The sequence below is a fragment of the Anopheles darlingi genome, chromosome 3 (genome assembly GCF_943734745.1).
Source record: "Anopheles darlingi chromosome 3, idAnoDarlMG_H_01, whole genome shotgun sequence".
Taxonomy (NCBI): Eukaryota; Metazoa; Arthropoda; class Insecta; order Diptera; family Culicidae; genus Anopheles; species Anopheles darlingi.
In genome coordinates this window covers 9,487,492-9,510,036 of record NC_064875.1, presented here as the reverse complement: position 1 = coordinate 9,510,036, position 22,545 = coordinate 9,487,492, and the positions used below count along the sequence as shown (strand labels likewise).

The 22,545-nt window shown below is 44.0% G+C and overlaps 7 protein-coding genes across 23 annotated transcripts; 5 read left to right on the top strand and 2 right to left on the bottom strand.

Moving 5' to 3' along the window:
- The first annotated feature begins 91 nt into the window (after positions 1-91).
- Positions 92-13,406, top strand: LOC125958205 (zinc finger protein 43-like). Of its 16 annotated transcripts, none has more exons than XM_049691405.1 (6): positions 92-143; positions 4,028-4,159; positions 6,172-6,960; positions 7,040-7,191; positions 7,263-7,471; positions 9,503-9,608. In XM_049691405.1, the coding sequence occupies exons 1-6, from the start codon at positions 138-140 to the stop codon at positions 9,532-9,534; spliced, it is 1,320 nt and encodes a 439-aa protein (XP_049547362.1). In that variant the 5' UTR covers positions 92-137; the 3' UTR covers positions 9,535-9,608. The 16 variants fall into 16 exon arrangements, 14 of the variants coding, with proteins under 14 accessions (XP_049547362.1, XP_049547357.1, XP_049547365.1 ...); XM_049691407.1 differs by lacking the exon at positions 92-143 and adding an exon at positions 2,041-2,092 and having other exon boundaries at positions 9,503-9,609; XM_049691408.1 differs by lacking the exon at positions 4,028-4,159 and having other exon boundaries at positions 98-275; positions 9,503-9,609.
- Positions 7,917-11,455, top strand: LOC125958210 (zinc finger protein 58-like). Of its 2 annotated transcripts, none has more exons than XM_049691423.1 (4): positions 7,917-8,074; positions 10,094-10,852; positions 10,934-11,085; positions 11,160-11,455. In XM_049691423.1, exons 1-4 carry the CDS (start codon positions 7,937-7,939, stop codon positions 11,386-11,388), a joined length of 1,278 nt encoding a protein of 425 aa, XP_049547380.1. In that variant the 5' UTR covers positions 7,917-7,936; the 3' UTR covers positions 11,389-11,455. The 2 variants fall into 2 exon arrangements, with proteins under 2 accessions (XP_049547380.1, XP_049547381.1); XM_049691424.1 differs by lacking the exon at positions 7,917-8,074 and adding an exon at positions 9,869-10,021.
- A 190-nt stretch (positions 13,407-13,596) lies between the features above and the next one.
- Positions 13,597-15,052, top strand: LOC125958218 (sphingolipid delta(4)-desaturase DES1-like). Its single transcript, XM_049691438.1, has one exon. It carries the CDS (start codon positions 13,627-13,629, stop codon positions 14,683-14,685), a length of 1,059 nt encoding a protein of 352 aa, XP_049547395.1. The 5' UTR covers positions 13,597-13,626; the 3' UTR covers positions 14,686-15,052.
- A 143-nt stretch (positions 15,053-15,195) lies between these two features.
- On the top strand, positions 15,196-16,298 carry LOC125958228 (ubiquitin carboxyl-terminal hydrolase). Its single transcript, XM_049691458.1, has 3 exons — positions 15,196-15,384; positions 15,451-15,591; positions 15,673-16,298. Exons 1-3 carry the CDS (start codon positions 15,349-15,351, stop codon positions 16,177-16,179), a joined length of 684 nt encoding a protein of 227 aa, XP_049547415.1. The 5' UTR covers positions 15,196-15,348; the 3' UTR covers positions 16,180-16,298.
- LOC125958199 (glucose dehydrogenase [FAD, quinone]-like) lies at positions 16,265-18,161 on the bottom strand. The gene is made up of 2 exons (XM_049691383.1): positions 17,716-18,161; positions 16,265-17,658 (listed from the first exon to the last, which is right to left on the bottom strand). Exons 1-2 carry the CDS (start codon positions 18,080-18,082, stop codon positions 16,310-16,312), a joined length of 1,716 nt encoding a protein of 571 aa, XP_049547340.1. The 5' UTR covers positions 18,083-18,161; the 3' UTR covers positions 16,265-16,309.
- A 349-nt stretch (positions 18,162-18,510) lies between these two features.
- LOC125958222 (sphingolipid delta(4)-desaturase DES1) lies at positions 18,511-21,500 on the top strand. Its single transcript, XM_049691450.1, has 2 exons — positions 18,511-19,642; positions 20,603-21,500. Exon 1 carries the CDS (start codon positions 18,653-18,655, stop codon positions 19,616-19,618), a length of 966 nt encoding a protein of 321 aa, XP_049547407.1. The 5' UTR covers positions 18,511-18,652; the 3' UTR covers positions 19,619-19,642; positions 20,603-21,500.
- A 36-nt stretch (positions 21,501-21,536) lies between these two features.
- LOC125958224 (gastrula zinc finger protein XlCGF7.1-like) lies at positions 21,537-22,515 on the bottom strand. The gene is made up of 2 exons (XM_049691453.1): positions 21,784-22,515; positions 21,537-21,717 (listed from the first exon to the last, which is right to left on the bottom strand). Exons 1-2 carry the CDS (start codon positions 22,425-22,427, stop codon positions 21,564-21,566), a joined length of 798 nt encoding a protein of 265 aa, XP_049547410.1. The 5' UTR covers positions 22,428-22,515; the 3' UTR covers positions 21,537-21,563.
- Positions 22,516-22,545: the final 30 nt, after the last annotated feature.

The following is a 22,545-nucleotide window of genomic DNA, read 5'->3' as shown; positions in this document are numbered from 1 at the left end:
TTCGAGCAACTATCACTTTGCTGCATAGACCAGAAATCGATGAAATGCAGGGTGAGTCGATGAAAATTAGAGTTTATCGATTGTTTTGGTTTCGAACTGTTTGGTAAACTCCTGTTTCGTGCTTGTTCTTACTTACGATGGAGGTTTTAGGAGAAATTAGTAACTTTTGTCGCTTTTGCTTGAGCCAGGACTGCGAATTGCTTATGCCACTATCCAGCGCCATCAAAAACCTTTCCTTCTCCTTCCAAGACATACAGCAAACGACCGGGGTTCTGGTGAGGTTTTCAGCCTAATCGTGAATTTATTCGCCGCGATATTAACATCTTTTTTTTCGAATTTTTCTGCAGATTCTTGAGAGCGAAATAGATTGTCTAACCGTCTGTACAAAATGTAGCACTAGCATAGAACTCGCGGTAGATTTCCGTCGTTCCTGCATAAATGGAAACATTCTGTTTATGCAGCTTTTTGGTCATATCATCGACAAGCTTCGTTCACCCGTCATCGCGGAAGAGAAACTGGAGAACGCAACATACAGAAATAACGACCCTTTGAGGATCGAAATTATTCTACAAAACGAGGCAAGCAATGAAAATACTTTGGAAGCATATAATGAGCCGGCATTGCCGGTGGAAGAGTCACAAGAGCTGTTCGATGAGCGAACTTCCAACGGACAGAAAGATTGCGAAGATGCACTCAGCAGGCCCGAAAATCTTCTAGCTGTGGCGACAAGCACGTTAAGATCAAAACGAGGAATCTCGGTTACGAGGGATGTCGCGACCGCATCGAATCAAAGAATGGCGAAATCGAAAGAAAGAGTTAGGAATATTAAAGAAGATGAAGCAACTAATCCAATCAAACGAAAAAAATCTGGGAAAGCCAGAAAACGATTGTGCGGTATTTGTGGTGCACTAGTGTTCAACCTAATCGACCACACGCGATCCCATACCAAGGAAAACCTTCTCAAATGTCCGCACTGTCCTGTACAGATGGCTCACCCAACAAACCTGTTAAGGCATGTGAATACGGTACACGAGAAAATAATCATCAAATCTTGCGAACCTTGTGGCAAAGGATTCACCACAGACAACGCCTACAAATCGCATATGGTACGTGCATGTCAAATTGATCCAGAAATTCAAAAAGACTACCACAGTTACGATCTATTAACAATGCATTTTTCTGCAGCGATCTCAACACAATATCGGTGAGCAATACCAGTGTGAAATCTGTCTCAGAATGTTCAACCATGCTTCCAGCCGTCGAGATCATATACAGCGAATACATATTGCTGAACGGAAGTATGAATGCCAAATTTGCCAGAAAAAGTTCAAACACAAGTAAGCAATAGCCCTCAAGAAATCCTGCAGCTCATTTGTATTTGGTTTACACGATATGCTTATTGTTTCCCAGGAGCGGACTGAGAGGACATGCAAGAGTGCACTCTACCAACGCTCCCTACGCATGTAGCCACTGTCCAAAGCAATTTAAATCTTCATTCGCGAAAAAAACACATGAAATAACACACAGTGGAATCGACTTCCCATGTACACTCTGCACTAAGGTGTACCGATACAAGAGTCTACTCAGCATGCATTACCGGAAATGCCATCCAGAGGAATGTAACAGTGAACTAGCTTAGCAAAAGGTCTCAAAAGTCGGCCAATAATCATGTAATGACTGATATATTTACCTTGATCACACAAGGTATCGAACAGCAGTCGCGATCCGAAAAATAAACTTGTGGCCACCGATTCGATAGCGTTGAACCACAGCTACCAGAGCCCAGGGACTCAAGTTTTACGTTCTACATCGAATAAAATCGAAAATGTATCAAACGTGGATAAACCTTTCGTATATAGTAAGCTATATAGCTATACGCTCTTATATGTTGAGAAAGCAAATCTCTTTCACGGTAGCAGTTGGAGGATATCGCCGATTTTGAATTTAGCTTCGAGCAACTATCGCTTTGCTGCATAGACCAGAAATCGATGAAATGCAGGGTGAATCGATGAAAATTAGAGTTTATCGATTGTTTTGGTTTCGAACTGTTTGGTAAACTCCTGTTTCGTGCTTGTTCTTACTTACGATGGAGGTTTTAGGAGAAATTAATAGCTTTTGTCGCTTTTGCTTGAGCCAGGACTGCGAATTGCTTATGCCACTATCTAGCGCCATCGAAGACCTTTCCTTCTCCATCCAAGACATACAGCAAACGACCGGGGTTCTGGTGAGGTTTTCAGCCTAATCGTGAGTTTATTCGCCGCGATATTAACATCTTTTTTTTCGAATTTTTCTGCAGATTCTTGAGAGCGAAATAGATTGTCTAACCGTCTGTACAAAATGTAGCACTAGCATAGAACTCGCGGTGGATTTCCGTCGTTCCTGCATAAATGGAAATATTCTGTTTATGCAGCTTTTCGGTCATATCATCGACAAGCTTCGTTCACCCGTCATCGCGGAAGAGAAACTGGAGAACGCAACATACAGAAATAACGACCCTTTGAGGATCGAAATTATGCTACAAAACGTGCCAAACAATGAAAATATCATAAAAGCGGACAATAAATCGGCATGGTCGGTGGAAAAGTCGCAAGAACTTTTCGATGAGCGAACATCCAACGGACAGGAAGATTGTGAAGATGTACTCAGCAGGCCCGATCTTCTAACTGTGCCCAGAAACACGATAATTTTAAAAAGAAAAATCACGAATAAGAGAGTTGCCGCGACCGCATCGAATCAAAGAATGACAAAATCAAAAGTACAAATTGCAGGAAATGAAGAACACACAGAAATGAAACGAAAAAAATCCGGAAAACATATAAAACGATTGTGCGGTATTTGTGGTGCACTAGTTACCAATCTGATCACCCATACACGATCGCATACCAAGGAAAACCTTCTCAAATGTCCACACTGTCCTGTACAGATGGCTCACCCAACAAACCTGTTAAGGCATGTGAATACGGTACACGAAAAAAAAATCATCAAATCTTGTGAACCTTGTGGCAAAGGGTTCACCACATACGATGCCTACAATTCGCACATGGTACGTGCATATCAAATTGGTCCTAAAATTCAAAAACACTACAACACTTACGATTTATTCATAATGTATTTTTCTGCAGCGATCTCAACACAATATCGGTAAGCAACACCAGTGTGAAATCTGTCTCAAAATGTTCAAACGTGCTACGAGCCGTCGAGATCATATACAGCGAATGCATATTGCTGAATGGAAGTATGAATGCCAAATTTGCCAGAAAAAGTTCAAAGACAAGTAAGCAATAGCCCTCAAGAAATCCTGCAGTTCATTTGTATTTGCTTTAACGCTATATGCTTATTGTTTCACAGGAGCGGACTGAGAGGACATGCAAGAGTGCACTCTACCAACGCTCCCTACGCTTGTAGCCACTGTTCAAAGCGATTTAAATCTTCATTCGCGAAAAAAACACATGAAATAACACACAGTGGAATCGACTTCCCATGTACACTCTGCACTAAGGTGTACCGATACAAGAGTCTACTCAGCATGCATTACCGGAAATGCCATCCAGAGGAATGTAACAGTGAACTAGCTTAGCAAAAGGTCTCAAAAGTCGGCCAATAATCATGTAATGACTGATATATTTACCTTGATCACACAAGGTATCGAACAGCAGTCGCGATCGGAGAAAATAAACTTGTGGCCACCGATTCAACAGCGTTAAACCACAGCTACCAGAGCCCAGGGACTCAAGTTTTACGTTCTACATCGAATAAAATCGGAAGTGTATCAAACATCGATAAACCTTTCGTATATAGTAAGCTATATAGCTATACGCTCTTATATGTTGAGAAAGCAAATCTCTTTCACGGTAGCAGTTGGCGGATATCGCCGATTTTGAATTTAGCTTCGAGCAACTATCGCTTTGCTGCAAAGACCAGAAATCGATGAAATGCAGGGTGAATCGATGAAAATTAGAGTTTATCGATTGTTTTGGTTTCGAACTGTTTTGTAAACTCCTGTTTCGTGCTTGTTCTTGCGATGGAGGTTTTAGGAGAAATTAATAGCTTTTGTCGCTTTTGCTTGAGCCAGGACTGCGAATTGCTTATGCCACTATCCAGCGCCATCGAAGACCTTTCCTTCTCCTTCCAAGACATACAGCAAACGACCGGGGTTCTGGTGAGGTTTTCAGCCTAATCGTGAGTTTATTCGCCGCGATATTAACATCTTTTTTTTCGAATTTTTCTGCAGATTCTTGAGAGCGAAATAGATTGTCTAACCGTCTGTACAAAATGTAGCACTAGCATAGAACTCGCGGTAGATTTCCGTCGTTCCTGCATAAATGGAAATATTCTGTTTATGCAGCTTTTCGGTCATATCATCGACAAGCTTCGTTCACCCGTCATCGCGGAAGAGAAACTGGAGAACGCAACATACAGAAATAACGACCCTTTGAGGATCGAAATTATTCTACAAAACGAGGCAAGCAATGAAAATACTTTGGAAGCATATAATGAGCCGGCATTGCCGGTGGAAGAGTCACAAGAGCTGTTCGATGAGCGAACTTCCAACGGACAGGAAGATTGTGAAGATGCACTCTGCAGGCCTGATCTTCTACCTGTGCCCAGAAACACGACAAGGTTAAAACGAAAAATCACGAATAAGAGAGTTGCCACGACCGCATCGAATCAAAGATTGACGAAATCGAAAGAACAAATTGCGATAAGTAAAGTAGACGGAAACCAACAAATGAAACGAAAAAAATCCGGAAAACATAGAAAACGATTGTGTGGTATTTGTGGTGCGCTTGTGTTCAACATGGTCGACCACATACGATCCCATACCAAAGAAAATCTTCTCAAATGTCCGCACTGTCCCGTACAAATGGCAAATAGCGCCAACCTGTTAAGGCATGTAAATACGGTACACGAGAAAATAATCATCAAATCTTGCGAACCTTGTGGCAAAGGATTCACCACAGACAACGCTTACAAATCGCATATGGTACGTACCGGCCGAATTTAACCAGAATTTCCACAATACCAAGTCATTGACTATCTATTATTATATTACATTCTTGCAGCGAGCCCACCACAATATCGGTGAGCAATACCAGTGTGAAATTTGTCTTAAAACGTTCAAACATCCTTCAAACCGCCGAGATCATATACAGCGTATGCACACCAGTGAATCGAAGTATGAATGCCAGATTTGCCAGAAAAAGTTCAAACACAAGTAAGCAATAGCCCTCAAGAAATCCTGCAGCTCATTTGAATTTATTTCACACCATATGCTTATCTTTTCAAAGGAACGGATTGAGAGATCATGCAAGAGTGCACTCTACCAACGCTCCCTACGCATGTAGCCACTGTCCAAAGCAATTTAAATCTTCATTCGCGAAAAAAACGCACGAAATAACACACAGTGGAATCGACTTCCCATGTACACTCTGCACTAAGGTGTACCGATACAAGAGTCTACTCAGCATGCATTACCGGAAATGCCATCCAGAGGAATGTAACAGTGAACTAGCTTAGCAAAAGGTCTCAAAAGTCGGCCAATAATCATGTAATGACTGATATATTTACCTTGATCACACAAGGTATCGAACAGCAGTCGCGATCGGAGAAAATAAACTTGTGGCCACCGATTCGGTAGCGTTGAACCACAGCTACCAGAGCCCAGCAACTCAAGTTTCACGTTCTACATCGAATAAAATCGGGAGTGTATCAAACATCGATAAACCTTTCGTATATAGTAAGCTATATAGCTATACGCTCTTATATGTTGAGAAAGCAAATCTCTTTCACGGTAGCAGTTGGCGGATATCGCCGATTTTGAATTTAGCTTCGAGCAACTATCGCTTTGCTGCATAGACCAGAAATCGATGAAATGCAGGGTGAATCGATGAAAATTAGAGTTTATCGATTGTTTTGGTTTCGAACTGTTTGGTAAACTCCTGTTTCGTGCTTGTTCTTGCGATGGAGGTTTTAGGAGAAATTAATAGCTTTTGTCGCTTTTGCTTGAGCCAGGACTGCGAATTGCTTATGCCACTATCTAGCGCCATCGAAGACCTTTCCTTCTCCATCCAAGACATACAGCAAACGACCGGGATTTCGGTGAGGTTTTCAGCCTAATCGTGAGTTTATTCACCACGATATTAACATCTTTTTTTTCGAATTTTTCTGCAGATTCTTGAGAGCGAAATAGATTGTCTAACCGTCTGTACAAAATGTAGCACTAGCATAGAACTCGCGGTGGATTTCCGTCGTTCCTGCATAGAGGGAAACGTGAAGTTTTTGCAGCTTTTCGGACATATCATCGACAAGCTTCGTTCATCCGACATCGTGGAAGGGTATCTTGAGCACATAGAATACGAAAAGTATGATCCTTTAAAGATGGACATGGTTCTACAAAACGAACCAAGCAATGAAGATGTCTTGAAAGGGCACGATGAGCCAGCATTGCCGATGGAAGAGCCTAAAGAGTTTTTCGATGAGCGAACATTTAACGGACAGGAAGATTGTGAAGATGAACGCAGCAGACAGGAAGATCTTCTACCTGTGCGCACAAGCAAGATAAACTCAATGTTGCGTAGTGGCCTGACCAGATTGGTGGCTCCAGACAAAAAAATCAAGCGAGTTGCCCCGACTGCATCGAACCGAAAAAAAACGATATCAAAGGAACGAATTGGGGAATATGAAGAAGACAAAGCAGACTATCAGAACAAATCAAACAATTCCAACCGATACAGAAAAAGATTGTGCGGTATCTGTGGTGCTCTAGTGACCAACCTGATGGACCACACACGATCGCATACCAAGGAAAACCTCCTGAAATGTCCACATTGTCCCGTACAGATGGCTAATAACGCCAACCTGTTGAGGCATGTACGTGCGGTACATGAGAAATTAATAATCAAATCATGTGAACAGTGTGACAAAGGGTTCACCTCAAACAACGCCTACAAATCGCACATGGTACGTTTTGGCCGAATTGATCCAGAAGCTTGACAAAAATACCTGATTGGAGAACTATTAATAATGTATTTTACTGCAGCGAACGTATCACAATATTGGTGAGCAATACAAGTGTGAAATCTGTCTCAAAATGTTCAACCATGCTTCGAGCCGCCGCATTCATATGAAGCGAATGCATATTGCTGAACGGAAGTATGAATGCCAGATTTGCCAGGAAAAGTTCAAAGATCCGTAAGCGCAGTAGCTTATACAAATTCCGTTTTCTTGTATTTGCTTTCATACCATATGCTTTAATTTCGCAGGAGTGGGCTGAGAGGACATGCAAGAGTGCACTCCACCAACGCTCCCTACGCTTGTAGCCACTGTCCAAAGCGATTCAAGTCTCCTCAGGCGAAAAAAACCCATGAAATAACACATAGCGGCATCAAATTCGCATGTACACTCTGTACCAAGGTGTACCGATACAAGACCCTGCTCAACATGCATTACCGGAAGTGCCATCCAGAGGAGTGTAAGGACGAACCAGCTTAGCAAAAGGTCTCAAAAGTCGGCCAATAATCATGTAATGAGTGATATATTTACCTTGATCACACAAGGTATCGAACTGCAGTCGCGATCAGAAAAATACTTGTGGCCACCGATTCAATAGCGTTAAACCACAGCTACCAGAGCCCAGAGACTCAAGTTTCACGTTCTACATCGAATAAAATCGGAAGTGTATCAAACATCGATAAACCTTTCGTATATAGTAAGCTATATAGCTATACGCTCTTATATGTTGAGAAAGCAAATCTCTTTCACGGAAGCAGTTGGCGGATATCGCCGATTTTGAATTTAGCTTCGAGCAACTATCGCTTTGCTGCATAGACCAGAAATCGATGAAATGCAGGGTGAATCGATGAAAATTAGAGTTTATCGATTGTTTTGGTTTCGAACTGTTTGGTAAACTCCTGTTTCGTGCTTGTTCTTACTTACGATGGAGGTTTTAGGAGAAATTAGTAATTTTTGTCGCTTTTGCCTGAGCCAGGACTGCGAATTGCTTATGCCACTATCTAGCGCCATCGAAGACCTTTCCTTCTCCATCCAAGACATACAGCAAACGACCGGGATTTCGGTGAGGTTTTCAGCCTGATATCGTGAGTGCACTCTTCGCGATGATACCATATTATTCCACGTTTTGCAGATTCTTGAGAGCGAAGTCTCATACCCTGCCATCTGTACAAAATGCATCAATCGCATAGAACTCGCGGTGGATTTCCGTCGTTCCTGCATAGAGGGAAACGTGAAGTTTTTGCAGCTTTTCGGTCATATCATCGACAAGCTTCGTTCATCCGACATCGCGGATGCGAGTTTCGAGCACGCAGAATACATAAAGAACCCTTTAAGGATAGAAATGGTTCTACAAAACGAACCCGAGAATGAAAATATCTTGAAAGGGTACAATGAGCCGGCATTGTTGGTTGAAGAGACACAAGAGCTGTTTGATGAGCGAACATCTAACGGACAGGAAGATTTTGAAGATGAAAATAGCAGTTCCGAGGATCTTACCCCTACGCACACAAGCACGTTAAGAACAAAACGAAAAATCATGAATAAGAGAGTGGACGTGATCGCAACATCAAGTCATCGAAAGACGAAATCAAATGAACGGATTGAGGACAGCGAAGAAGACAAAGCAAACAAGCCATTGAAGCGAAAAAAATCCGGAAAAGCCAGAAAACGATTATGCGGTATTTGTGGTGCATTAGTGTACAATCTAATCGTACATACACGATCGCATACCAAGGAAAACCTTCTCAAATGTCCGCACTGTCCTGTACAGATGACTAATTCATCCAACGTGTCAAGGCATGTGCGTCTTGTTCACAAGAAAATAGCCGTTAGGTCTTGTGAACCGTGTGGCAAAGAGTTTCTCACATACAACTCCTATAAATCGCATTTGGTACGTATAGGCCGGAGTGATCCTGAAATGCCGCAGGAGTACCCTCATTGACCATCTATTATTGTTTTATTAATTCTACAGCTATCTCAACACAATATCGGTGAGCGGTATCAGTGTGAAATCTGTCTCAGAATTTTCAATTCAACATCGAGCCGCGGAGTGCATATAAGGCGGATGCATTTTACTGAATGGAAGTATGAATGCCAGATTTGCCAGAAAAAGTTCAAAGATAGGTAAGTGATAGTCCTGAAGACATCCAACGGCCTCTGTCTATTTGCTTTAACGTCATTCGCTAATGAATTCCCAGGGACAGTCTGAGGAGACATGAAAGGGTACACTCTACCGACACTCCCTACGCTTGTAGCCAATGTCCTAAGCGATTCAAGTCTGCATTCGCGAAAAAAACGCATGAAATAACACACAGTGGTATCGACTTCCCATGTACACTCTGCACTAAGGTGTACCGATACAAGAGCCAACTCAGCATGCATTACCGGAAATGCCATCCAGAGGAATGTAAACCCGAACCAGCTTAGCAAAAGGTCTCAAATATCGGCCAGTAATATTTAAATGACTATATATTTACCTTGATCACACAAGGTATCGAACAGCAGTCGCGATCAGAAAAATAAACTTGTGGCCACCGATTCAATAGCGTTGAACCACAGCTACCAGAGCCCAGAGACTCAAGTTTCACGTTCTACATCGAATAAATCGGAAGTGTATCAAACATCGATAAACCTTTCGTATATAGTAAGCTATATAGCTATACGCTCTTATATGTTGAGAAAGCAAATCTCTTTCACGGTAGCAGTTGGCGGATATCGCCGATTTTGAATTTAGCTTCGAGCAACTATCGCTTTGCTGCAAAGACCAGAAATCGATGAAATGCAGGGTGAATCGATGAAATTTAGAGTTTATCGATTGTTTTGGTTTCGAACTGTTTGGTAAACTCCTGTTTCGTGCTTGTTCTTACTTACGATGGAGGTTTTAGGAGAAATTAGTAATTTTTGTCGCTTTTGCCTGAGCCAGGACTGCGAATTGCTTATGCACTTATCCAGCGCCATCGAAGACCTTTCCTTCTCCATCCAAGACATACAGCAAACGACCGGGATTTCGGTGAGGTTTTCAGCCTAATCGTGAGTTTATTCGCCACGATATTAACATCTTTTCTTTCGAATTTTTCTGCAGATTCTTGAGAGCGAAGTCGATTGTCTAACCGTCTGTACAAAATGCATCAATCGCATAGAACTCGCGGTGGATTTCCGTCGTTCCTGCATAGAGGGAAACGTGAAGTTTTTGCAGCTTTTCGGTCATATCATCGACAAGCTTCGTTCATCCGACATCGCGGATGCGAGTTTCGAGCACGCAGAATACATAAAGAACCCTTTAAGGATAGAAATGGTTCTACAAAACGAACCCGAGAATGAAAATATCTTGAAAGGGTACAATGAGCCGGCATTGTTGGTTGAAGAGACACAAGAGCTGTTTGATGAGCGAACATCTAACGGACAAGAAGACTGTGAAGACGGAAATAGCAGTTCCGAGGATCTTACCCCTACGCACACAAGCACGTTAAGAGCAAAACGAAAAATCATGAATAAGAGAGTGGACGTGATCGCAACATCAAGTCATCGAAAGACGAAATCAAATGAACGGATTGAGGACAGCGAAGAAGACAAAGCAAACAAGCCATTGAAACGAAAAAAATCCGGAAAAAATAGAAAACAATTGTGCGGTATTTGTGGTGCACTAGTGTTCAACCTGATCGACCATACACGATCTCATACCAAGGAAAACCTTCTCAAATGTCCACACTGTCCTGTACAGATGACTAATTCATCCAACCTGTCAAAGCATGTGCGTCTTGTTCACGAGAAAATAGCCGTTAGGTCTTGTGAACCGTGTGGCAAAGAGTTTCTCACATACAACTCCTATAAATCGCATTTGGTACGTCTAGGCCGGAGTGATCCTGAAATGCCGCAGGAGTACCCTCATTGACCATCTATTATTGTTTTATTAATTCTACAGCTATCTCAACACAATATCGGTGAGCGGTATCAGTGTGAAATCTGTCTCAGAATTTTCAATTCAACATCGAGTCGCGGAGTGCATATAAGGCGGATGCATTTTGCTGAATGGAAGTATGAATGCCAGATTTGCCAGAAAAAGTTCAAAGACAAGTAAGCAAAAGTCCTGACAATATTCTGGTATCTCGCTGCTTTTACTTTAACATCATATGGTGACCATTTCATAGGAAGATGCTGAAGCGACATGAAAGGGTACACTCTACCAACGCTCCATTCGCATGTAGCCACTGTCCAAAGCGATTCAAGTCTCCATACGCGAAAAAAACGCACGAAATAACACACAGTGGTATCAACTTCCCATGCACACTCTGCACTAAAGTGTACCGGTACAAGAGTCTACTCAGCATGCATTACCGGAAATGCCATCCAGAGGAATGTAACAGTCAACCAGCTTAGCAAAAAGTTCCACATGGCATCCAATAATCATGTAATGACTGATATATTTACCTTGATCACACAAGGTATCGAACAGCAGTCGCGATCCGAAAAATAAACTTGTGGCGACCGATTCGACAGCGTTCTACCAGAGCTACCAGAGCCCAGAAACTCAAGTTTCAAATTCTACATCGAATAGAATCGGAAGTGTATCAAACGAGAATAAACATTTCGTATATAGTAAGCTATATAGCTAAACGCTCATATGTGTTGAGAAAGCAAATCTCTTTCACGGTAGCAGTTGGCGGATATCGCCGATTTTGAATTTAGCTTCGAGCAACTATCGCTTTGCTGCAAAGACCAGAAATCGATGAAATGCAGGGTGAATCGATGAAATTTAGAGTTTATCGATTGTTTTGGTTTCGAACTGTTTGGTAAACTCCTGTTTCGTGCTTGTTCTTACTTACGATGGAGGTTTTAGGAGAAATTAATAGCTTTTGTCGCTTTTGTTTGAGCCAGGACTGCGAATTGCTTATGCCACTATCTAGCGCCATCGAAGACCTTTCCTTCTCCATCCAAGACATACAGCAAACGACCGGGATTTCGGTGAGGTTTTCAGCCTAATCGTGTGTACAATCATCTCATTATTCCTTTTTTGCAGATTCTTGAGAGCGAAGTCGATTGTCTAACCGCCTGTAGAAAATGCATCAATCGCATAGAACTCGCGGTGGATTTCCGTCGTTCCTGCATAAATGGAAACATTCTGTTTATGCAGCTTTTCGGTCATATCATCAACAAGCATCGCTCATCCAACATCGCGGAAGAGAAGGAGGACGCAACATACGGAAAGAACGATCCTTTGAAGATCGAAATTCTACTACAAACTGAAGCAAAGAACGAAAATACCTTGGAAGGGGAGGAAGAGCTAGTATGGTCGTTAGAAGAATTGCAAGAAATATGTAATGAACGAACATTCAACGGACTGGTTGATTGTGCCGATGGACACAGCAGGGCCGAAGATCTTCTACCTGTACCCAGAAGTATGTTAAGATCAATGTTGCGTTATGACCTAACAAGATTCTTGGTTCCAGAAAGTAAAATAACGAATAAGAGAGCGGCCTCGAACGCATCGAATCCAAAAAAGACGCTATCAATGAAAAAGATTGGGGAATATGAAGAAGACAAAATAAGCAAACCATTGAAACGAAAAACATCAGGAAAAGCCAGAAAACGATTGTGTGGTATTTGTGGTGCGCTAGTGTTCAACATGGTCGACCACATACGATCCCATACCAAAGAAAATCTTCTCAAATGTCCGCACTGTCCCGTACAAATGGCTAATGGCGCCAACCTGTTAAGGCATGTGCGTGCTGTACACGAGAAAGTAATTGTCAAGTCTTGTGAAACATGTGACAAAGGGTTCACCACGAACAACGCCTTCAAATCGCATATGGTACATGAAATGATCCAGAAGCATCACAAGACTACGTTTATCACTATCTATTATTATACTATATCCCTGCAGCGAACCCACCACAATATCGGTGAGCAATACCAGTGTGAAATTTGTCTCAAAACATTCAACCATGCTTCAAACCGCCGAGATCATATGAAGCGAATTCATACCAGTGAATTGAAGTATGAATGCCAGATTTGCCAGAAAAAGTTCAAACACACGTAAGCATTATTTCTAAAGAAATCCTGTTGTCTCGGTGTTTTTGCTTTAAAACGCTTATAATTTCACAGGAACAGCCTGAAACGGCATGGAAGGGTACACTCTACCAACGCTCTCTTCGCATGTAGCTACTGTCCAAAGCGATTCAAGTCGTCATGTACGAAAAGAAAGCATGAAATAACACACAGTGGAATTCAATTCGCATGTACACTTTGCACCAAGGTGTACCGATACAAGACCCTACTCAACATGCATTACCGGAAATGCCATCCAGCAGCTTGGAGTGATGAATCAGTCGAGCTAGCGAAGGACCTCAAATGCTAACCATCAATATTGTGATGAATGATATATTTACCTCAAATACACAAGGTATCGAACGCAGTAGCGATAGGCATAGATAAGCTGTTATCTATTGGTAAAGCAAACCTCCCTATCGATGTCATTGGGCGGACATCGCAGGTTTTGTATTACGCCAGTGTTGGCTAAGCACACTCGCCGTTCGGATCCGTACTTAACATCAAGCAGATACGTTTCCAGCGTACGAACCCTTTCGGACGACCACCGTTCCGATCATAGTCCCGAAAATGGGACAACGTGTTTCCAGAACGGATTTCGAGTGGGTGTACGATGATCAGCCGCACACTCGTCGTCGGGAGGAAATGGTGAAGAAATATCCGCAGATCAAGAAGTTGTTTGGACCGGACCCACGCTTCAAGTATATCGTGTCTGCCATGGTTTTAACACAAATCGTGAGTTTATATGTGATGCAAAACCAGAGCTGGTCAATGATCGTATTAGTGGCGTACTGCTTCGGTGGTGTAATCAACCATTCGCTGATGCTCGCGAATCACGAAATATCACACAACATGGCGTTCGGTTACGGCAAGCCGTTAGCTAATCGGTATTTTGGAATGTGGTGCAATCTACCGATCGGTGTGCCGATGTCAGTGTCGTTTAAAAAGTATCACAACCTGCACCATCGCCACCTGGCCGACGATGATCTCGATCCGGACGTACCGACACTTCTAGAGGCGAAGCTGTTCTGTACTACTTTTGGCAAGTTCATCTGGGTTTGTCTGCAGCCGTTTTTCTACGGATTGAGACCACTGTTCGTGAACCCACTGCCCATGACGAGGCTGGAGATCATCAACACCATCGTGCAGCTCACATTTGATGCTCTGGTTGTGATTTGTTTCGGCTGGCGCATGCTCGCCTATCTGCTGATCGGTTCCGTGCTGGCGATGGGACTACACCCCGTGGCCGGTCATTTCATTGCCGAACATTACATGTTTGCGAAGGGATTCGAAACGTACTCGTACTACGGACCGCTTAACTGGATCACGTTTAATGTGGGCTACCACAACGAGCATCACGACTTTCCCGCCATCCCCGGTAGGCTGTTGCCGGAATTGAGAAAAATCGCTCCTGAATATTATGAAACCATGCCACAGCACACGTCCTGGGTGCGAGTGCTGTACGACTTTATCACCGATCCTGCCGTCGGACCCTACGCCAGGATCAAGCGAAAAAGTCTCGAGAAACCCAAACCATCGCCAGCTGCAAACTCTATCGTTTCGTCCAATGAATCATGGAAAAGTAGCCCAGCAGTGGAGCCGAAAAAAAGATTCAGCTCGACGGCATAACGATCTTATCGCTCCGCTCTGTGCGTAATCGATAGGGTGTGTCTGAAGTGAAAAAAGTAGAAGACATCTGTAACAATCCAATCACCATAAAAAATATCAACGCGATAAAAAGCGATGAGTCGCGGAAGGTGGGTTAAAGGAAAGCGTTTGTTAGATAACGCTAGGCTAGGAGAATCGGCTAGAAAGGGGAGTACGTGACTATGGTGTGAGGCAGAGATACGCGATAAATAAAGGGCGAACCTGGAACCATTCCCAAACAGTGGGTAAAACATGCAAAAAATGTCGAGTCCACCTTGTATGTTTCTGAATGAAATAAACCGATGAAAATGACAAAAACCCGTTGGTTTTTTAAACACTCCCTGTTGCAAAAGATATGGCATGGGGCCCTTAATGTTTAAGGGGTCCATAAGCGGCCAGTATCCTGGATCTGCCATAAAAGGGGCCCCATGCCATACCTTTTGTTAATAGGGTGACAGGCATTTTTTGCATTTTTTCGGTTGCAGCAAAAGCCGGCTAACCTGCAAGTAAAAAGTTCTTTGTTTGGTTTCCTTCAGCATTAATGCTGTTAGTCTCGATAAATTAAATTAGCCATTTCAATCGAGTTACCCGTGACAAATCGCTGCGCATTTTTACTAGCACCGTGTACTGTTGTAGACCAGCAAAATGGATACTTGGCTACCGCTAGAGTCCAACCCGGAGGTGCGTGTTAATAAATTAATTACAATTTTCCACTACTCACCATCTTGATCTCATACTTGTTCCCAGGTCCTGTCGAGCTATATGGCGAAGCTGGGAGTCTCGCCTCTCTGGAGCATCGTCGACATTTTCGGCATGGATGATGAGCTGCTGGACATGGTGCCGAAGCCGGTGAAATCGTTGATTTTCCTGTTTCCCTGCAAGGATGCGGTAGGTACTGTCTGAAACAGGACAAGGGACGTGTCAAGGAACCAGCGTCCAATTTTCTCGTTTTGTCGTCTCACTTTTCAGGCCGAAGAAGATAAGCCGAATGTGGAGCAAACGGGTGCCGCTGAGGGGGCGTATCCGAAGGAGCTTTTCTTCACCCGACAGTACATCCACAACGCTTGCGGTACAATCGCTCTGATTCATGCGGTACTCAACAATCCGGATATCGAGATTGAGGAAGGCAGCGTTTTGAAAAACTACTACAACACTACCAAAGCGCTGTCTCCCGAGGAGCGCGGAAGAGTGTTGGATAAGAATGAGCAGTTCATAAAGGCACACGAAGAAAATGCTCGAGAAGGCCAAACGGCCACTCCGGCGGTTAATGATCCCGTGTACCACCACTTCGTAGCGTTCGTGCACGTCGGCGGTAAACTGTACGAGCTGGACGGTCGAAAAAGTGCTCCAATCGAGCACGGCACCTCCAGTCCTGAAACCATGCTGAAGGATGCCGTTCAGGTTTGCCAGAAGTACATCTCCAAGGATCCCACCGAAGTTCGATTCACTCTGCTCGGTCTGGCACCGACGCAGTAAAGCAATCGAACTGATTCCGAACCAATATTGAGTGGAATTCTATTGCTCGCTTAACCCGCATCAAACTAATCCGCTATCAAAATAAATTATCCGAAGCTTTGCTTGCTGCTTCAAATCACCACAGGGGAATTTATTTCGGGGGAAAATTTGTTTCTATAAAGTAATTGGCAATGGCCATTACAACTGAGTTAGGGTTGCCGCTGGGAAGGCTTGGCATCACGGAAGCATCGGCTACGTAAAGCCTTTGAATACCATGCACAATCAGATTGCGGGATGATACCACGGAATTGTTACCATTCGTACCCATTCGACAGGTGCCCACGGGATGGTAAATTGTATGGGTAACAGATCGAATGTAGCATTCCCAGTAAGCATCACTATCCGGTAAATGTGCGGTACATCCGGGAAAGGGCTTTGGATTAAGCTCTAAGTTCAACTCCTTCGCCGACTCTTGGTGTGTCAGCTTTTGCAGTATTCGAATCCCTTTCAGTAGCGTTTTTACATCGTTGGCGGACGATAAATAGTTTGGGTTAATGAGGGGTTTTTCCTGAGCGTTTACACTTTTTAATACAATCTCGCCAGTACTTTCCGGGTGCAGTAGTATCGGAAGTATTGTGGCTACTGGTTGACCCCTTTTCGCCATTGGCCGATAATAGTCATCCCAAACGGAATCCTTTAGGTTGACGATATTTCTCAAATGAATACCACCATCGGAGGAGACGCCAGCCGGCAGTACCATGAACTGCACATCACTGGAATAGTTGCTTCCGAGCGATACAAAACCAACCGCATCACAACCTCCGAGCGCCAAAGGCGACGATTGGGGGTCCGTTGTCCAATAGTTCAACAGGTTGCTCGGGTGTATCAGATCGAGGGGAGCCAGATTCAATGGTTTGTCTAGCAACAGCAGTTCGGATCCAGTGCCTATGTGGTCTTGTAAGTTTTTCCCAACTTGTGGTAAATCGATGATAGACTCGATCCCGATGGCACCCAGTTCCTTTTGTGGACCTATGCCACTCTGCAGCAAAATTTTAGCCGTGCCGACCGTTCCAGCTGACAAAATTATTCCCTTCCTAGCAAATACCTGGTGTTTTTGATGATCTTTTGAGAAAACTAAGCCTTTCGCCACGCCGTCTTCCACAATGATTCTATGTACCATCGCATTCATGATGCGCTCATGATGGATCCGATTTAAGGCCTCGTACGCATGACTAGTGGTCCATCGTCGGCCATTCCGGGTCGAGTGTAAAGGACGGAAAAACGATTCTTCACCAAAACCTAGCTCTTTCGCGCTATCGATGAAAACACGGCCCAATTCGGTCTGGTAACCGGGTTCAAGTTGTTGCCCGGTAGGACGGTTGAAATATGTCATTAACAGATCCAGCTGCTCCGGCGTTTCGAACCACGTGCTGAAATCGTTTCGTTTCGCGTCGTAGTGAACCATGTTGTTGAACATCTGGGTGCCTCCGAATACTTTTCCTGTTGATGAATCGTTTCGTTAAGCTCAGTAACAACGACATAGAATACTCTGCTAACCCATAGGCCAACGGCTGCGGTTGCCGTTCATGGCCCAACATGATCCGGTCTGCGCAACGGTCTCGTACTGCCAGTCATACCGTGTTCCTTGCAGTAAAGGCATGAACAGTGGAACGTCCATGAGGGAGGATCGCATCGAGCCAGCTTCCAGAAGCAGCACATTCTCGGACGGGATATGTGCGGCAATATACGAGCCCGCTGTTCCAGAACCGACGATTATGAAATCGTACGTCTCTGCGCTAGGCAGCACGTGGCGGGTGAACAAAAAGGAAGCGGTGTAGTGCAGGCTGATAAACCCCGATGCTACGAACACGCCGACGGTGTAAAAAGCTACGGTTATGAAATAGGGCCCCATTGAATAAGCCATTTTTTCTATTTACGCGAGATCTCCCGAAAAATTTGCTAATTTGCTCTGAAATCGCGCAAAGTTATTCTAAAAGGTTCAGAATTTCTCACACCGTGAACCAAAACAATGGCACAGTGCCACGCAGGCCATTTTTAGATCAAAATTCTGATTTTTTATGAAACTTTTGACCTTTTTTTATACGTGATGCGTACACTTTATCGAGCATCACTGTGAATATTTAAAACGGACATTCTTTCTCGCTCACTCTTACCAGAACTCAGGCTTGAGCGAGCGAGAGGGCTTCGTCGCTGGCATGCTAGAACGTAAACTCGAGAAAAATAAATTCAAGCAAGTGGTGCTTGAACAGGATTTTTGGTTTGATCTCTCCTACCTCGCCCACTGTGCCGTTTGGTGGCACGGTAGTATTTCTTGTTCGTTGCGGACAAAAATCAACCTCTCGCTGTTTGATTGCTTTCCCCGAGTTCGTGCGCGTTGTGAAATTCCGGTGTTTCGGTGCCGGCTGCCGCCGCGGAAAGTTTGTGCGATTTTTGATTCTACAAGCGATTATTCTGGGCTGCAAAACCCATCATCATGGGCCAGCACGTCTCGCGAACGGATTTCGAGTGGACGTACACCGAGGAACCGCACGCTAGCCGGCGGAAGCTGATTCTGGAAAAGTACCCACAAATCAAGAAGCTGTTCGGATACGACCCACAATTTAAGTGGGTGGCCAGCGCTATGGTGCTGATTCAGTTCGCTATGCTGTTTGTCATGAAAGATCGATCGTGGAAATTCATCTTTCTCATGGCTTACTGTTTCGGTGGAGTGATTAATCATTCGCTGATGCTGGCATGTCACGAGATTGCCCACAACCTGGCGTTCGGGCATGCGAGACCGATGGCCAACCGCTTGTTTGGCTTCTTCTGCAACCTGCCGATCGGGCTTCCGATGTCGGTGTCTTTCAAAAAGTACCACCTGGAGCACCATCGCTATCAGGGTGACGAGGTGATCGATACCGACTTGCCGACCTACGTTGAGGCGAAGCTTTTCTGCACCACGCTCGGCAAGTTTTTCTGGGTCTGTCTGCAGCCGCTTTTCTACATCTTCCGGCCACTTATAGTCAACCCTAAACCGCCACAAAAGCTTGAGCTGGTCAACGGAGTCATTCAACTTGCTTTCAACACGGTCGTCGTGTACTACTTCGGTTGGAAGGTGATGGTATATCTCATAGTTGGATCATTGCTCGCCATGGGATTGCACCCGGTAGCCGGTCACTTTATTTCGGAGCACTACATGTTTGCGAAGGGATTCGAAACATACTCCTACTACGGACCACTCAACTGGATCACCTTCAACGTCGGTTATCACAACGAGCATCACGATTTCCCGGCCGTACCGGGCCGGTTGCTACCGGAGGTGAAACGTATCGCGCCCGAGTTCTACGACGACATTCCGCAACACACCTCTTGGACGCGCGTACTGTACGATTTCATTACCGATCCCGCGGTCGGTCCATATGCGAGGATTAAGCGAAAGGCTCGTGGATTGGATTCTTAAGTCCTAGGATATTACAATAATCAGGTAAGCACCTGTACCAACGTTTCGCCGAAACCGGTTCATTTCAATCCGAGAATGATTGATTGCGCCAAATCAGTGGCTAAAAGGCTATCATAGATCAATTATCGTTTGATGACAGCATGCCGACTTTGGCATTGCTGATAACATTATTAGCTTATCCAGATATTACCCTATTGGTTGCAGTTGATGTACGTTTACTCGAACCATCGCCAACCGAGATAGGGGAGAGTTGAAGAAATGAACAGCAATTTTGGAAAGATAAGAACTATCTATGGCAGTCTTATCAACGTTGCTGGTCAGTTGTGCACAGCGACGATTGGTGTATGTGTGTGGCATGCGGGAACTTGAATTTTTGTTCAAACAGTACTACCAACAGCATAAAGCGAGGCCCATGTGACTCAAGCATCAAATGAACGCGTGTCACACTCCTAGCGACAACCAAGGCATACTAATTGGTTATTATGAAACAGCGGAATGCCGAAAAGTACTGATCACCAAAAGAAACGTCTAGACGTTTCTTGGCGACAATTATCAACGTCATACCTTCCTAATGGCATCACAAACAAAACCCTTCTTTGCTGCATTTGCGGATCGAGAATGGCAACTCTTGACATGTTGATACGCCCTTGGTAGAATATTCCATCCAGAATACACCGGACGTACTCATGACTCATTTGCTTAAACGAACGACCGCGGTCTGTCTACCGTTACGATAGTTTGTGTGCAACCGGCAGCGTGCTTATACACTTTTTATTTTGTCATCAGTTTCGATCATTCATTTTCCGGTCGACGATAGCTGAAATCACGCGATTACTGATTACTGGCTGTTTACTGGGTTGGTTGGTCGTCGTCGTAAAGTAGTACACGGGATTTGCATGATTAGCATGAAGGGGGAATGTAATATTCAGCGTACGTTTCCGCAACATCTTCTATCATATTTATTTTGTTTTTTTTTTATTTCAGAAATTGACGAATTTCAACGGCAGACACACCCGTCTGAGCAATACACACGGACTACCATTCTCGTTAAGGATCTGTTTATGCCATGGGCAGCAAAATAATAATTAGAAGAAATCTATACCGCCCCCCAAACACAGGGTAGGGGAAACATACGAAAGTATTGAACAAAACAGCAGATGCTGACAAAAGGATGTGCCTTCGCTAGGGCAACCTTTGTAAACTAGAAGTTCAATTGGAGTTTCTTTTTGTTTAGGTTCCATTTTATCTAACCAAAATTGTCATGCTGAGCAGCAGCAATCATCATATTTTTGTCTCTTCGATTTAAACTTGCAATTTACATGCACCATCACCATCCAAGCACGTAGAATTGGATTGAAGTCAATGGTGGGCCTGCAGAACAGCAGGAAACAGTAGGCTGTTATTTGTACCAAGCATTACCTCACGCTGCAAACGCATTCAATCGATCGCGTTTGCCATGAAGTCCTCTATACTTTCGTCGATTCGAAATTGATTGCTCTTGTTTGGGCAGCACTTGGCTAGCTTAGCGTACCATGCAAATTGCAAAATTAGTCGTCGTGCACCGTGTAAGCACTGTGCGCCATTGCATCGACTAGGATAGGATAACCAAATTTTCAACGACGATTGTTAATTATACCGCAACAAGGCACCGTTACAACGTGAGTGGCTTCCTTTTGCTATTTCGCTTTACATGTGTATGTAAGTATGTGTGAATGTGTGTATGTGTGTTATTGTTTAGGAAATTAACGGGAATTTTGATACATGTAGAACGTTATATGAGTGTTGGCGTATGTGTTACCGATCGAGAAAGAATGATTGTGCGCTGGAAAATGGAATAAAATCCTTTCGCATCGCAACAGCTGCCCGAAACGTCGTCCAGTGTGTTAAGAAAGAAAAGGTGGAAGCCCGTGGTAAGCTGCAGGTAATCGTATATTTCACGCTCTAGTCACTGTTTTTGTAAACATTTTGAGTCGTTTGCTTGGGGATGCGACAGCCTCATGTGTCGCAACAGATTTTTTCTCAACAGGTACGCTCGATTGCAAACACCGCAGCTAAACACGGCCGCATCATGCAATTTCATGTGTTGCTGCATCATTGCTCTGTAAGCATAGAAAAGGATATGTGTTCAATAGCAGATCTTGTCACAACTTTCAATTTTAACCTACTCAGTAACAAAAGTTCTATCGCAGACGGCACATTTGTAGTTAAGCTTAGGCTTATGCACATTTTCGAGATGCAGCCGGAGGTATGCTTTCCGGCTGAACCTGCTACCACACACATCGCACTCGAACTCCCGATCCTTGTGTATTAGCGTATGTTGCGCCAAGCCTTGACTACTAACAAACTCAGCACCACATTCGTCACAAAGGAACACACGCTCCCGGGTGTGTATGTTAAGGTGCGCATGAAGATTGGCCCGGTGTACAAATGACCACGGACAATAAGGACATTGGTTGTTCCGTATGCCAAGATGCATACGCCGGTGTTCTGGCAAATTAATAACGAAGATACCGCAGATGGTGCACCGCCTCTTACGTCTTTCCTTGCGATTTGTGGTCGATCGCTTCCGTTCTCCCTCGACGGCTGGTGTGAAGGTATCCTTACTAGGTTTCTCCGAATCACGGATGAATGCGGAATCTAATTTGTCGTAGCTCACATACTTCGCTTTCTCGATATTCGATTCGTCGCAGGGCAGGTGGTCCAAAAGTTCAATTTCAACCATCACCAATTTACCATCGACGGATGCTTCGTGCTCCTCGTAAACCGGTTCGTCTTCCTGGTTCTCAGTTCCATACAATGGGCTAGCCATTCAGGTAGCAGCAACAAGCAACGAGAATAAAATTCTTGTTAATTTCTGAAAAAAATGGATATTTCTGAAAATTCCGCGAAGTAAACAACAAGCAAAGCCGTTTCTTACACTGGTGGAA

What these genes read in the sequence shown, in the direction of transcription:
- LOC125958224 (XM_049691453.1), bottom strand. Translation starts at nt 22,427, where the DNA reads ATGGCTAGCCCATTGTATGGAACTGAGAACCAGGAAGACGAACCGGTT. An exon ending in GATAGAACTTTTGTTACTGA is followed by an intron (nt 21,718 to 21,783) that starts GTAGGTTAAAAT and finishes CTATGCTTACAG; the next exon opens with AGCAATGATGCAGCAACACA.
- LOC125958205 (XM_049691400.1), top strand. An exon ending in AGCAAACGACCGGGATTTCG is followed by an intron (nt 6,100 to 12,028) that starts GTGAGGTTTTCA and finishes CCTTTTTTGCAG; the next exon opens with ATTCTTGAGAGCGAAGTCGA. An exon ending in CAGAAAAAGTTCAAACACAC is followed by an intron (nt 13,045 to 13,113) that starts GTAAGCATTATT and finishes ATAATTTCACAG; the next exon opens with GAACAGCCTGAAACGGCATG.
- LOC125958218 (XM_049691438.1), top strand. Translation starts at nt 13,627, where the DNA reads ATGGGACAACGTGTTTCCAGAACGGATTTCGAGTGGGTGTACGATGAT.
- LOC125958228 (XM_049691458.1), top strand. Translation starts at nt 15,349, where the DNA reads ATGGATACTTGGCTACCGCTAGAGTCCAACCCGGAG. An exon ending in CGCTAGAGTCCAACCCGGAG is followed by an intron (nt 15,385 to 15,450) that starts GTGCGTGTTAAT and finishes ACTTGTTCCCAG; the next exon opens with GTCCTGTCGAGCTATATGGC. An exon ending in TGTTTCCCTGCAAGGATGCG is followed by an intron (nt 15,592 to 15,672) that starts GTAGGTACTGTC and finishes CTCACTTTTCAG; the next exon opens with GCCGAAGAAGATAAGCCGAA.
- LOC125958210 (XM_049691423.1), top strand. Translation starts at nt 7,937, where the DNA reads ATGGAGGTTTTAGGAGAAATTAGTAATTTTTGTCGCTTTTGCCTGAGC. An exon ending in AGCAAACGACCGGGATTTCG is followed by an intron (nt 8,075 to 10,093) that starts GTGAGGTTTTCA and finishes ATTTTTCTGCAG; the next exon opens with ATTCTTGAGAGCGAAGTCGA. An exon ending in ACTCCTATAAATCGCATTTG is followed by an intron (nt 10,853 to 10,933) that starts GTACGTCTAGGC and finishes TTAATTCTACAG; the next exon opens with CTATCTCAACACAATATCGG.
- LOC125958199 (XM_049691383.1), bottom strand. Translation starts at nt 18,082, where the DNA reads ATGGCTTATTCAATGGGGCCCTATTTCATAACCGTAGCTTTTTACACC. An exon ending in CCGCAGCCGTTGGCCTATGG is followed by an intron (nt 17,659 to 17,715) that starts GTTAGCAGAGTA and finishes ATTCATCAACAG; the next exon opens with GAAAAGTATTCGGAGGCACC.
- LOC125958222 (XM_049691450.1), top strand. Translation starts at nt 18,653, where the DNA reads ATGGGCCAGCACGTCTCGCGAACGGATTTCGAGTGGACGTACACCGAG.